The sequence below is a fragment of the Notolabrus celidotus genome, chromosome 1 (assembly GCF_009762535.1).
Source record: "Notolabrus celidotus isolate fNotCel1 chromosome 1, fNotCel1.pri, whole genome shotgun sequence".
NCBI lineage: Eukaryota > Metazoa > Chordata > Actinopteri > Labriformes > Labridae > Notolabrus > Notolabrus celidotus.
This window is the reverse complement of record NC_048272.1, coordinates 12,289,271-12,304,503: the sequence shown is the minus strand read 5'-3', so window position 1 is coordinate 12,304,503 and position 15,233 is coordinate 12,289,271. Positions and strand designations below refer to the sequence as shown.

Below are 15,233 nucleotides of genomic sequence, written 5' to 3'. Positions count from 1 at the left end.
CACCATAATTCAGAAAGGAATACTTCACTTCATTTGTTTTTTTTGGCAAGTTAAATTTCTTCAAAAAAGCACTGGGATACTGCATGATGTTCTAAAATATAACGCATTGTGTAAAATATGATGTACTTAAAGCTCCTGTGAGGAGTTTTTAACTTGTTAGGAAACAGACTGAAATTAATACTGATACTTATTTATGCACTACAAAAAAAACACTCAATCAGAGTAAAAAAAAAACACAATTTCATAATTGTTATTTCTAATGTCTGAAATTGCTGCAAAACGGAAGGTGTCACACTTTAAAGTAGCTCCGCTTCCAACTGATGCAGAAAAAAGGGTGCTGTAATAACAGCACAGAGCATGTATGTGTGATTTCAAACTAATACCTAAAAAAATTACAGCATGACCTTTAAATGGGCCTTTATTTCTGCACAATACAGTTCTATAAGTATGGTTTGAGTATTTTTGTGAAGATTGTTTAAGTTGTACTTTTCATTTACATAGGATATCATTCATTCAACGAAGTGCTGTAAGGTGGGTACAAAATCTGAATATTTCTTTCACATGTGGTTGTATTTATGTTTAACTAACACGCCTATGCATTGCTTTAACACTTGGGATGTGTGCGTTTAGTCGACAACACGATTAAACGTCATCACTAGAATTACTAGTGCCAGTACATTGAGTACCGTTGGCCTAAAATTGGGGCATATGATGTGTCTGAGCTGTTGTGCCACTAGCCGGAGCTGTAGCCCCAGTTGATGATGACCACTACCGGTTGTGAACAATCACAGATGATGGGAGGCATCACGTAGCGTGGCACAGTTTGGCGTTTTTTTCGATTGTACGTAAGCTGTGTCTGGATAACTAGACCAGAGCGATGGGTAACTAACACCGGCATGTGGACGTTGACATGCAGGGAGGATGAAAGCTGGCACCGCTAGCTCTGCTAACATTAGCCACATTCATCAGACCCATTGACATCGTCCAAACGCAGACTCTGCGACCTGTGACTTGTCTTGCTGTGTTGAATAAACTAAGCTAAACTTTGACAACTTTGAGTTCTTTCTTGCTTTTAGATTTGTTGGATATTCAGAATTTTAATTTCCATTTAAACGACTACAAAATGAGTCACTTCAGAGCATCCCTAGCTAACACTGCTGACAATTTTCCTTAAAAAGTTTTAGCCAACACTTTCCAAGTTGTACACAAATGGCAATGTTCAGGAGCTAAATTTGTATGAGAAGACACAGTGTAACCGTCTGGTCTGAGGGCTAGAACACTCTGTAAAATCCAAAGCAACCCAATTGCAACACCGTTTTGACAACTCATGACACGAAAAAATTAACCGCAGAGCTTCGGGGGAGGTGGACTCTTTTCAAAGTCTTGATATTATAGTTACTGGCATAGATTTTCAATAGGACCCATTGTTATAATGTGTTCATGATTTCTGGGGAATCCAGAATTGGAACTTTTGAGTGTTAGATAAGAGGATCAAAGAACAAATGGTGCAATAGTCCAGTAGTTATTTAACTTTTTCATCTAGAGGAAACTGAGGCAAAACTCAGAATTCCCCATCTGATAGGATTATTAAGTCTAGATAGAAAGGGTTTGGAACATCTTAGTTGGTCTTCCATCCTGCTATCATGTTCACTATGAATTAAATGATAGTGAATGCTAGGGACTCCTGAATGTTCCCTGTGTCTCCAGACCCCACTTTAAGAAACACTCTCACAGACAACATGTGCAACTCATCTTTGCACACAACCACACACACATCTCTGCATCTCCATCCCACTAGTATCAAGGAAGAACCAGCTCCAGATCTTAAAATCAATCACTTCAAAACCCTTTTTCTCTTCTATTCAGAAATCACCATTTGCTGAATCAGCAAGCCTGATCTCATCCTCTCTCTCCACTTACTGTAAATCATCCTCTAATCACTCAGAGCTCTGCCCACTCTTTCTGCCCATAAACATGCTAAAACATCCTGCACCCACTTCTGATCAGAGTTATGAGAGAAGCAATGATTAAGCAAATGCAAGGACTGCTGGAGCACAGAAATGCTGACTAAAGTCTCTGCTTTTTACTGCTCTAAAAATGGAAATTCATGCTACACTGGATGTTTTTCACGAGGAGCAGGTGCGACACATTGACGTGTGTGAGCTGCAACAAAAAGTCAAACACACAGACACACACAGACACACACACACACACAAACACACACACAGGACACTGAGGGCAAGCTCAGTGCCGCATTCAGACACTCACCAGCTCTGAGGCTCAGGGGTTAGCTGTTGGTGAAGTGCTAAAGAGAAACCAAAAAAGGTGCCCCGGTCTCCCAACTTATGCAGAGTGTGAGTAGTATCCAGGTTAAACCCCTGCACAAGGCTTACGAGGGTCAATAGAGCCCAGAGGAGGGAAGTCCAAGGATGAGAGGAACCAGATGAGAGGGAGACAGTGTTCCCATGTCCCACCGAGGCTGCCATGGCAGGCTGCAGGTCCTGAAGCGGAGCAAGTTCAGGGGGAAGATTCCTTGTATGGCTCCCTTAGAGCTAAAAGAGGGTGAAAAAAAAGGAGAGAGAAAATCCTCTGTCCCGTCCTCTCCTCTGCCTTGTTCCCAGTCCTCTTTCTAGTCCTCTCGTTGCTCAATCGTGCTGGCTCTCAACTCCGTTTGCTGCTGTCAGTCTGGAGAGCAGGCTGTAGAAATGTGGTCGCCACTAGTATATGTGTGTGTGTGTGAGAGAGAGAGAGAGAGAGAGAGAGAGAGAGAGAGAGAGAGAGAGAGAGAGTGTGTGTGCGTTTCTCTCAATGCATGTGCGCCTCCCCCCTCCTCTAAGCTCAGAGGGAGACAGAGGACAAGTGCCTTGAATAGCCCGCTCACTCCTACCCCCCATCCCCTCTCTCTCTTTATCTTTCTCTCTCTCTCTCTCTCTCTCAGTCCCCCCATGCCCCCCCTCCCCTCTCTCAGCTGACATCAACACTCAAGGGACTGCTGCCAAAATACCAGGCAAGGTTGTCAAGATACTTGAAGGCGATTGAATAGAGAGCGAGGGAGAGGGTGAAAAGACAGCAGACTGTTTTATCTGTCGAGTTCACACGCTCCGAACTGCCTCTTTCTGTGGACGCTCTTTGCTGCAGGTGCTTGTAGATCAGAGGAATGTAAAAAGGAGTTACAATCTGAAAGTTAAAAAGCTACAGAAGTCTTAAAAGGTTTTTTTTTTTTGTACTCAGAGCTTGAAAGCCCTGACGTCTGAAGTCTGGTGGCAGCGATCTGGAATGAATCTGGGAGACAAAAGGAGCCAAAATGTGCACAGTGACCCAGGAAACTTTATTACAGACCTTTAGCTCTTCTCAAAAAGGGAGAGTGCTAGAAGCGGATGAGCTGTGACATAGCAATGTTCACAGAGACATAATCAAGAAAATTGCTCCATCTAAGTGAAGTAAGGGTGACTTTTTTTATTCTCCAAATTTCCACTTTTTTTCCCCCTCTACAAGTCACTGAAACAAAGTTCAGTCCTCTAGCTAACAGCTGTTCTTTAACCTGCTGATTTCCATTTCTGTGTCAATTTGTGTGCAGCTGTCAGTGTGACACCTCAACTGTTCAGCACAATAAACCTCACACACGCACACAGCAAATGCACACCAACAAGAGATTAAATACTTAATTTGAAGTAAAGATTCCCCCTTTTAGTCATTGAATGTAACCCAGACATTTAGGATTGGAAAAATGATAAAATGATAATATTTATGTTAACTTTTAGCTGTAAAACATTTCTTTGAAACTAAAAGTGCAAGGTCTGTGTGAGAAAGTATCCCAAAGGTCCAGGCGCGGAGCCAGGGGATAGTGACTGTGGGGAGGTATGGGGGCTGGGTTGTTTAAAACAGGTGCTTATTATGAGTATTTTGTATCAACAAACAATAAAAAGTGTTACTATCACATGCAAACACAGACAAACCACCATTATGAAACAATGAAAAAGCATACTGTTCAAGGACTATATAATATCACCCAAAAATATTAGGCCAATTCGAGCTCATCCAAACAGCAACCAGGGATTTAAAGAACAGAACATAACAGTTTTTTTTCGACTGAACAAACACTAAAATCAAAAGTATTACACAATTATCAAAACCTTACACTCAAGGAGCAAAACATCGACCCAGATCTGCACCACTTCAAATTTGCAGACGTGGGGAGTAAAACCGACCTTTGTGGTTATTAAGACAGCCTAAAACTAGCATGCCTCCCTCCTAAGCTCCTTGATAGCACACATTTGTGCAGGTAATGAAAAACGGAGGAGGGGTTGAGTTGTATTTTATACAGTCTATGGGCTGAACAAGCTCCGAGCTCTGACTTCCGTTACAGACCGGATGTCGTTGTGACGTATGAAAAACACTGAAAACTGAAACGGCTCGTTTCAGCACACATTTATAGAAAGGTTGAGAAATCAAAACAAGGGCAGAATGGATTTTTTTCATTTTCGGGGGGGTTTGTAGACATGCCAGGGAAACAAATTTCAGGTAGAGAACCATTAAAAAGTCAATTTTGCATGTTATGTCACCTGTAAGGAATAGAGATTGTCAAATCAATACCGGGATCGGATCTGCTAGTATCGATATCGGCAGATACCAAAACCCAGGTATCGATATCGATATCGATATCGATATCGGTATCGGGACCTAAAAAGTAGGATTGGTGCATCCCTAGTACTTCACTTACAGTGCTCTTATCACTGAGAAGTAGAACTGCTATAAGTGTTTTAGGTTAGCAACAGCAGTGTGTAACTGGTTCAAATGGAATGAAGTCATATAAAATATCTGTGTTTCATATGGTAACAAAATATGGTTTTGATAAATTAGTGTAAAGTTTTTACAAGAGTGTTTCATTTTGCAAAGGATCTGAGGTGTTCTACTACTTGTATGTGTGGTTGTGTGAATTGTGTGTAGTGTTTTGACAAAATGGGCCCTGTTTTCAAAATAGTGTTTAAGCAATCGAAAAAATCTGTAAACTGCAGTACAGGTCCATGTTGGGTCCTGGTTGGGTCGAATTCATTCAATGTAAACAAGCTATCAAGGTAGCTGGCATCACCTGTTAGCTGCAGCTGATGCCAGATGCAGAAAACCCGTGACAGAAGTCACTGACTCTGAATCCTAAATCCTCCTTATTTCTCATCACAGTACCACAGAGCAGCTAACAGTTAGCATCCTCATTATCCGCAATTCGAAGTTAAGCACACGTGTTTTTGCATTTGGTATATGATACCAGAAGCACAAAGCAAACAAAACAACAAGCAGTGCTGTACAATGGTCATCATGACTTCATCTTCATTCAGCTTTAATTGAAAATAGTTGATTGATTTTCCTGTTTTCAAAATTATAAACCAGGTGGATGTTGCATATGCTTCCATACTTTCAATCACTTACAGTTTTTATTCTAGGAGTATAAATAAGCTCATTTTTTGCTGGTTTTGTTCTCTTTCAAAGAGCGTCATGTTGACTACACCCATGTTGAGGATTTGGTGGTGGCGTTGATGTAAAGCTGGAGAAGCACTAGAGTTCCTTAACAAAACTTGGACATTAAAAAGGATTAAAACTGACCTGAGATTAATGTCTCCAAGCACTATCATCAGTGTCTCCACTCGTCAGGTTATTGCAAGGATGAGGCTGAAGCTGAATCCTCTCATGTGATTTTACTGGCATGAGGAGGTCGACCCTGGTGTCAATCACTCTCTGCCCCCTGCTGTTCTCATGTGGTATAAAGAAGTGATCATTCAAAAACCACCTCAAGACCTACCTGTTCAAAAAAGCATACAACACATGACCTCTACCCCCGCTCCATTTCTTTCCTTGTTTTGTTTTATTCACCTGTTTTATTCTTACTTTTATTTTATGTACAGTGACTTTGAGTATCAAGAAAAGCGCTATATAAATCCTATGAATTATTATTATTAATTAAGTGATAAGTCCTCACTATACATTCAACTGTTAGTTTATTAGATACATTAACCGCAGCTTAAATTGAATCCTACTTATAATACTTATACCTATTTACTATAACAGGTCTGTAGTATCTCCATGGGGTTTAAAATACTGTGTTTGTGACACCAGAGATGTGCTGATTTAGCTTTACAATATATTTTTGGAGGATGAATTTGAGTTTTGTTGTGTTATTCTGACAAGATTGTATATTATTTTATCCAACCTATGTATTTCTGTCAAAATGATTTGCCAATTCTTGGAAACATTGATTTGTATGGAATGGTATATTTTTACAGCAGCACAACTGATACTCCCATAATAAAAAATTGAATTACACTGTTTGGCTAACATAGCTGAAGTGTTAGCTTAGCTCAGGTCTAATCAATTAAATATTTGGTCAGGCCGGATTTTCAGACTAAGGACATGAGCTGGGCCGGGCATTTTTAGCAAACAGTGACCAAAGTTAAGTTAATATTTTTTTTCGGTCACATCTGAAAGTGCATAAATGATTTTTTGTAAGAACTTGTCAGTGTTAGTAAAAGATGTTTTTCTTGTTGGACCCAAGTCACAATCACTCGGCAGTTGCTTTCGGGCCACTCGAGGGTTGCTTTCGGGCCGCTAATGGAACAGGGCTGGCTTAGCCTATCTTCTAGTTGAGGATAAACTATTTTAGGATTTATGTTTTTTCCCTCTCTTCCTTATACTCAGGAGTGAAATTCAGCCTTGATAACAAAACTAAGAGCAGACAGTAATTCTAGCATCTGTGCTCAGAGCAGTGCTTTGAACTTAACACTAGGGTTAGCAAGTTAACATCATCTCAACAACAATGCTAAAATGCTTATGAAGCAGCCATATAGGCCATTAAAATTAAACAGTTTCATTGTCTTTCTCCAGCTTCTCAGCATGTTGTTTTTTAAAAAACACCTAGAAGAGCTGACACGATGGACATTTCATCAGTTTTGTGGGTATTTGGTCATAAAGAAAACTAAATGGATGACGATTAAAAAAAAAGCTGATTGATGATACAGTTAAGTTATACGTCAAAGATAAAAGTTTATCATCTTGATAAACTCAATTCAACTGTTTTTATGTAGCATCTTTCAGACATACAAGCATGCAGCCCAAAGTGCTTCACAAAAGGTGAAGGTTGGTTCAAAATACTAGTCAAACATTTCACTAAAATGAAAAAAGGGAATCTGCTGGTAATTAACAAAGTTTGTATTCACCACACAGGTACCTTGAATCCTTGTGAATTTTTAAAGCAATCTATCCAGCTAGCTAGTGACACTGTAAAAGCAACAACACAGAGTTCGATTTTAAGTATGTTTGTTGGAAATCCACAACACTCATGGAAAAGATGTAAAAATCCCAAACTTCTTTTTTTTAATCACATGTTCTTGATAATGGGGCTGATTCTACAATATCAAGACATAAATAAGGCTTCACAGTTTGTTGATGTTTCCAAGCATGTGGGAAAGTTCAGCTACTCTGTATCTCTGTGGAGCATCTTGGATAGAGTAAGACATCATTCATTGGGGAGTTGGTGCTTTTGTCAGCATTTGCACCCACACACACAAATGCACACACACACACAGGCTCTTTGCAGACCAGTGAATAATTATCTAAAACTTCATCAAAAAGTTGATTTCTGATATCAAGTATGCATGTGCTCCATGTTCAAGGCAGCTCCCATTTTATACACAAATACCAGAAGTGTTCCCACTGAGTATTAAAAAATGAGAAAGAAGACATTGTGTGCGTGGGATGTCCAGAAAATGCTGAAAACATCCTAATGGCAGCTCGGGCAGAAGGCCAAACAAGAATGCCTTCAGACAGAACAAAGCACAGTCAGATCGAAGGATGGAAGAAATGAGCAGAGAGAAGAAGCAAAGAGATGAGGAGAGCTGTAATGATGGCTGGCTGTAAAGATTATCTGCCACAGTGTTCATGACTCTGGAATCCCTGAACGAGTGCTCATTAGCAGTCTGAGCCACACTTCAAGGAGATATCTTATTTTAGATGGAGCGCAGGGAGCAATACGTACAGGCAGGGTCATCTTTCCTGTTATAGCCCTCCTTTACTTCTATGACTGAGATAGGCACAGTCAGCACTATTACTGTATTGATTGATGGAGAGAGTGGGATGCTTTAAGAGGGAGTGCTGGTTATTATGGGATTAAATGCAAGTCCACCCACTGTGGCTATTAAACTGCATGATCCCACAGGAAGAGGCTAAAGTGAGCACAGTGGTTTGCCTTGACTGTAACATTCAGTTATAACATGATAGATTTTAAAACCAACACTGATTTCCTTGTAAGAGGGTTATAAAAGGAAAGAGAGTCTCTGTTTTGTATCGATGCTGCATTCATGACCAAATCCTTGTTTTGAAACCACCAGAAAAATGGTTTCATGTGCAAAGCTGCAAAGCATCAAAATGTCTTTTGCTCCAAAACTTCCTCATTTGGTCATCATCACCACACATGTTGCTCATACTGCAGCTACAAAAATCTTAATTTTTGGCAGGAGTAGGAAACAGATATCTTTCCCAACATAGTGCACAAAACTGTTAGTTCAAACCAGCCAGCTGCAGAACATATTCAGATGTTTTACCTTGATAAAAGTACAGATACTATACTGTTAAATATTCAAATAACCCTTCTTGTACATGTGTAAGCAGTGTTTTAAACAACCAATGAGAAACTCACTGAGATTCTTAGCTGTGACACCTACCACATGGCAGTTGTTTAAGACATGAAAAATAGTTACATAGATATGATAGCTCTTTGTGCTGATGAACTAGTTTGCTTTTGTATAGCTTATAAAGGGGTATGTACGGTGGCCCCGAAGGGCAAACACAACATTTCAGGAAACAGGACGACATTACAGAAAACACAACAACCTTTCAAAAAACACAACACTTGTTTAACTTCAGTCTTTTTCACAACAAGCTAAAACTCCTCACTGGAGTTTAATAGTAAATGAATAAAATTTGCATTTAAAAGAAGCAAATTGTCACTTGAAGCTGCAACCTTGAAATGTTTTTGATAAATCGATTGAAAAATAAAATGTTTAACTTTGACATGTAGGGAGGTCAGGTTTAAAAAAGCACAAAATGATGATGGTCATGAAAATACTTTAAATGAATAACCTCCCATTAATATTGACTGACTTTGGACTGATTAGTCAAAATGTGTAACCTCTGTTTATTCTTTTCATGCAGAATAGCCAGCTCAGGAAAAAAAATATTTTCCTTTATTATACAAAGAAGACTGACAATATTTTAAACAGAATACATTCAACAATATAACTCTATTAAAGCCATAATATATCAAATGTGAAGAAACTTTAAACCATCCTACAATGTAAATGCTTTGAAATTAGCAAAGGTTACATGATTAGAATTGCAGAAGCACTAGATGTCTAACACAGCAGTTTTCCAAAATCAAGCTAAGTATTGAAACAAAAAGTCCTTCCCACTGCACCCTCTCAAACTATGAACACATACTAATCATAAGAACTTCGACTGAATACAATACTTTATCCCTGAACTCCACAATGTCTGGAGATGATGTGAGTTATTGTTTACTTTGGTGCCATTCATCAGTTACTTCTGACATTAAAACAAGAAAATCATTGCATCCAGTTTTTTCCCTGGATGTAAAAATACAATTTTAAGCCTCTCTAAATCATTATTACAAATAACACAAATAAAAAGATGCTTTGCAACAGCACACATCTTACACACACCCTTCTTTCTTTCCTAAACAAACACTGAGCAGAGGCGACCTCTAGTGGCAGATGAGGTTAATTATGGTAAAGTCATAATTTCTGGTTTTCTACTGTCACCACTGTGCAGGGTGCATTTTGAAGGAGGCTAAACCTACAGCATCCTTCATTGTTTAAGACTAAACCAAGACTGAGTTAACTTTTAGAACACATTTCTGTGTATATAATGTGTTTCATCTTAACTGTTTAAAATCTCGAAACTCTGGGTGCATTTGTTTAGTTTTTTTATTATATATATTTTATTATAATTTATTTATAATATAATTATAATTTTCTCACCACCCTCACCAGGGCTTCAGATGTGTGTTTTTCTACTTGCATGTGAACTATGAAAACATTAACCCAAAAATATCTGTTCCCCATAATATTTTTTTAAATCCCTGTAACTAGGCTTTCCTTTGTTACTATACATTGAGATTCCCAGATTTCATATTCTCTTGTGAATAGAGTGATATCCGGAGTTTTATATCATGCAGCATAATGGTCTCAGGTTAACAGGTTTGGGTAAGCGGGGTTGTAGGCGGGCTGTGACATCCCCCCTGGATTTGCGTACGGCTGGTTTGGGAGCGGGTACATGGGCTGACCCGGAGAGAATGCACCTGGATCTGTGAAAGAAAAGACACAACATAACATCATTTGGGTTTGTTCTTGCTGAGAAGGACATGTTGCTTTTCTTTTTCACTAAATAATCATGGAAGCCATGATGCAGGTGTTCAGTTTTTTTCAGCTGTTTGCAGATCTCAGACCAGAGGCTGTTGTTTCTACTAAAGAGTCTTAATAATTTATCACAAACAAACTTAAAATGTTACTTTTTTCATTTTTTAGCCATAATTATTTCCTGATCCTTATCTGATCTCAGACAAATATTTTAGAACACAAGTCGTAAAATCTGTTGTCACTTTGAGCTCTGTGATTCGATTTTTTTCACCACAATGCATTATGGGAGTTGTAGTTAAGTTTGTCCCTAAATGACTTTGTCCTTTACTTTTCCCTTTTTAACAAAGAGACGTTTATTTTCTGACACAGCAGCAGCTCTGTCGTATGTGAAGAGTTTCATTCTGATCCAAGACAGAGGAGAGCTCTAAGTGTGAGTCACATATTTGACATTGAAGCTCCATGGCACGGATGAAAATGATGTCAAGTAACATGTAAAAAGTTAAGTGAGATCAACTAATTGTTAATATAATTTATTAATTTTTTTGATGAAAAGACAATAAGCTGGAGTCACTCTTTAAAAATGAGCATTGGTGTTTCTAAAAGACATCTCATTTGTTTGTTTATATATCAGCTAGAACTTAATGTCCTCCTGCCTAATATTGTGCATGCCTGCAGCTACTCAGCCCCATGCAACAGATTATGATGCACTTTGTAATCTGATACCTTCTCATCTAAAGATCTAAACCAACATGAACTTTTTCAGCAATTTGCGCTTGAGTAGCTCTTTAGATCGGACCACACGGACCAGACTCTGCTCATCCCGTGCAGTAATGAGTATTAGCTGGTCACACTGCAAAACTGTTACATTTTTCACAGTGGATTTGTTTAATCTTGGTCAAAAAATGAAGTTACACTGAATATGATATCACTTTTTATCTACTATAAACATCAATGTATCATTAGTCAAAAATAAGGACTGTATTGCTTTAGTCAAAAACATCTGACAATGCTGAAAGCAAAATGTTTCTTAAAAGCATCTCCAAATAAATATCTCATATTTTCTCAAGAATCTTATCCTATATCTGGACTTTAAAAGTCAATCTGGCTTATTTTAGGTCTAATGAGAATTTTTTAATGTTTGCAGTGCATGGCCCTATTGCTGTTTCCCTGGTTTTCCTTCCTTGTAGCACTTTTGGTATCGACCACTGCAGACCAGGAACAAGAGCTGCAGTTTCAGAGATGCCTTTGCCTAGTTGTCTAGTCATCACAAATTGGCCCTTGTTAAGTCCACCCAGATACATTTTTTCTACTCCTAACACATGAACACCAAGGACAAGTTGTTACGATATTATCAATGCTGTGCACTTCACCTGTCAGTGCTCACAATGTTATGGCTTATCAATGCAGCATTGAATAATTAATCTGCAAGTCAATATAGGATAGATATAGTATATATCCTCATAAATCAGTGCTGTACAAGGGTTTAAAAAGTTGTTGAAATTTAAAAAATGACTCACTTCCTCCATGGTATGCAGGTGGGCCCGAGGGGCCTCCATACCCAGGCTGAACGGGTACAGGTTGGTAGCCCGGGTTGGTCGGCTGTGCAGGGTTGTGTGGCCTCTGTGGTAAGTTGATTACATTGGGGTGACCTGCATCTGAAAAATAGGTTACAGAGCTTGATGTCAGACAAAAAGAAGCAATAATCTCTCATTGTTTGCAGGAAATGGTGGGAATTTCAAGGAAAGATTTTTGGAAAACAAGCTAATTGATTTCCTCTTCCTTGCTGCTTTTGTAATCTTTTCAGTGAGTTACTGGGCAAATGGTTCTGACCATAGAGATTATATTCAAAGCAAACATAGCCTCTTGTTCCCAACAAAGAAGCTTTAGGGGGCGACTCCATTGGTTGCAAAAATAAATCGGATAGTGCAGATGGTCTAATTCTTTCCTGTTTTTGTTACCTCAGTAAGAATTTTCACAAAGAGTTTACTGTCTGAACCTTATTTTTAACATTGTCATTATCTTGACTTTGTAATTCATGGTCAAAGCCACATAAATAAAAGATAATGCAAGCTATGCTTTAGGGTGTGTTGTTTGTTGTTTTTTCAACAATAGCGTGCGCCACCCTGACCATAAAACCATGGACGAATCGCTGCCGTAGACGTCCTGCTGCAGTGGACGGTCCAGACTCCAGTAGATGTGCCGGACTCCAGCAGACTCCAGCAGCAACAGCTACTACTAATACTGCTACTACTAATAATAATACTAATACTAATACTACCCGTCTCATCACTATCATAGCTCTCTCTCTATGTCCTCTATCCCTCTTTCTAACTCCAACTCGGTTGAGGTAGATGTCTGTCTAACTTGAGTCTGGTTCTGTTCGAGGTTATTGCCTGTTAAAAGAAAGTTTTTCCTTGCTGCTGTAACTTGCTAAATACTGCGAGGTGCAATGCTCATGGTGGAATAAGATGAGATAAGACGAGTCCTGTCAGTAAGAGAGGACCGGATCATATCCTGTCTTGATGTTGAGTCTTTGTTAATAATTTAACATAGAGTACGGTCTTCCCCTGCTATGTTTGTAAAAGCATCTTAAGGCATCATTTGGTGTGATTTAGCGCTATACAAATAAAGATTGAAAATTGAAATTCAACACATAAGAGATGTGATAAGAGGCCCTCAAGTGTTCTTGTTTCTAATATCTACGCTATGCTACATTAACCAACTCCTAGCAAAAAATTGTACATTAATCTTGGTTTGACAGAAATTACATTAAGCTGGAAACCAGATGAATGTTCATTTGCTCTGACAGATATGTATGCCCCCACCTCATGTCAGGTTAGCTCATTCCAAAGCATGGTAAAGGTTGTATAAATACATATATACACAATATATATAACTTGTACAATGTAACAAAGAAATGTGCTTTACTTTGATTGCGTCCTTTTCTGCACTTCTTGTAGAACAAGCAGCAAGGAGCCACACAGCAGATGACAAGACCCACGCAGAGCAAGACAGGTAATACAGACCCTAAGATGCTTCCCAGAAGAGTAGAAAGTTTGTTTCTTTTGTCGCTGGTAGAGCTGGGGGAAAAAACAAACAAACAAATATTGATTATTTTCTTTAAGATATTTCATAATTGTATCAATATTTTTCCTCTTTTTTTCTATGAAGATAGAAACAAGGGGTTAAAACGGGCCCACCCTCCATAACAGGCTTCTTGGTCCTCTTTACTTATGCGATACCTCCTGTCACTGCAGCAGCCCATTTGGGTGCAGGTTCCACAGCAGTACATATTGCTACATTTCTGTGCCTCATGTTGGTATCCATTTTGGTCAACAAAGGTGCTGCAGTATTCAGATGCTGTAACATGTAAACATGATAAGGAGTTATGTTATGACATAAACTGATCAGATTAGCAGGTAAACTGATTGGTCTCACTGGAGTTAGATAAAAGGTGTAGCTGAAAGACTGTGGCACCTCACAACCAACCAGAATAAGGTATCAAAGCTTCACTTCTTAACTGTTTGCATAAGACTAAAGATAAATTGAGAAAAGAAAAAAAAAGAAACTCACCAAATGCAGCCGGTAAAAGGATCATACACAGAATACCCACAAAACATGACATGACATTTGAAATCATTGCTGCTGTGATCTGATTAAGTGAGGAAATGACTTTGACTTTTCAGTGCGACGACTGTTTCAACCTGTCTGACCCACCCTATAGCAAGTAACCCAACAGCATTCCTGACTTTAGGTGACTTTGTGCCACTTGATATTTTTATATCAAGCTAAGATGGTTGACTTTACCTACCAACAACAATAAACACATTTTCAAAAATCTAACTTTTGCAACATTTTTTTTTTAAATCTCTATAGCTGCAATCATCAAGTCAAAATACACACTTAATTTGCATGTTTTACATCAAATACTGGAACATAATACAATCTACATGTTGATAAAAAGTAAAGCCTTGTATCGAAAACAAATAAGGCCACACATTTGTTCAGTACATCTGTTCATTTAATTTTTGTTATGTGCAGTTACGTAGTACAGCGTGTGGATGCAATGAAGTCAACCCCACCCAGCTTTACTGTGAGCCTGTTTTGTTGTTTGCCTCCACCCACACTTTCAACTGTCTTTTGACACTTTAAAAAAAAATTATCCTCAGAACTCCACCACAGTCTGCAAGAAATGTGTAAAAATATAAAATGTGCTTAAAGATAACACTATGTTTGGGGTTATCTCTTTATGGACTTGCAGGCCTGGGAAGTTAACCCACCCCACTGAAATATAAACAGCACTCCTGCACTCCTCCTTCTCCACTTTAGAAGTTAATCTTAATGCAGATCAAATCAATATGGCTTTAATTGTATATAGTATGTGTATAGTCAGCAGAGGGCCAACAGCAACCATGTGCTTTGATCAACGGAGACAGACTTGATGTGTGGGAAAAGTTCAAGTATTTTGGTGTGGTTTTTGACTCCAATCTCACCTTTAAAGAACACATTAAAAAAATCTCAAATTTCATAAAGTTCAACCTCCCAAATTTCCGTCATATGAGACTTTTTCTCACTCCAAGGTCAGCAAAAGCCTATATGCACGCAATTATATTTTCTCATATCACCTATTGTTTTACAACTTGGTCACACACAACAGCCAGCACTTTACAACCCATCAAGTCTCTCTTTAAGAAGACCATCACAATTTTTGACAGGAAATCTCTCAACTTCCATTATTGCAATATAGTCAGGAAGTATAATATTTTAAACATTGAAAATGGTCAAACCTACACTGACATCTGTCTTGTTTTT

The 15,233-nt window shown here is 38.6% G+C and overlaps 2 protein-coding genes across 7 annotated transcripts in view; both read right to left on the bottom strand.

Moving 5' to 3' along the window:
• Positions 1-5,742, bottom strand: part of itga7 (integrin, alpha 7) — a 47,950-nt gene extending 42,208 nt beyond the window's left edge. Inside the window, exon 1 of one of the 6 annotated variants that reach the window (XR_004632689.1) lies at positions 5,599-5,726. Coding sequence is in view for 4 of the 6 variants with exons in the window: in XM_034693728.1 (XP_034549619.1) it covers positions 2,269-2,486 (218 nt within the window). In the remaining 2 variants the exon portion in view is untranslated. Of the gene's footprint in view, positions 1-2,268; positions 2,862-5,598 lie in introns of those variants that run through there. The other 5 variants (XR_004632686.1, XM_034693748.1, XM_034693763.1 and 2 more) reach the window with 5 other exon arrangements.
• A 3,419-nt stretch (positions 5,743-9,161) lies between these two features.
• Positions 9,162-13,713, bottom strand: LOC117818243 (cuticle collagen 2C-like). The gene is made up of 4 exons (XM_034691012.1): positions 13,622-13,713; positions 13,350-13,501; positions 11,939-12,076; positions 9,162-10,369 (listed from the first exon to the last, which is right to left on the bottom strand). The coding sequence occupies exons 1-4, from the start codon at positions 13,711-13,713 to the stop codon at positions 10,251-10,253; spliced, it is 501 nt and encodes a 166-aa protein (XP_034546903.1). The 3' UTR covers positions 9,162-10,250.
• Positions 13,714-15,233: the final 1,520 nt, after the last annotated feature.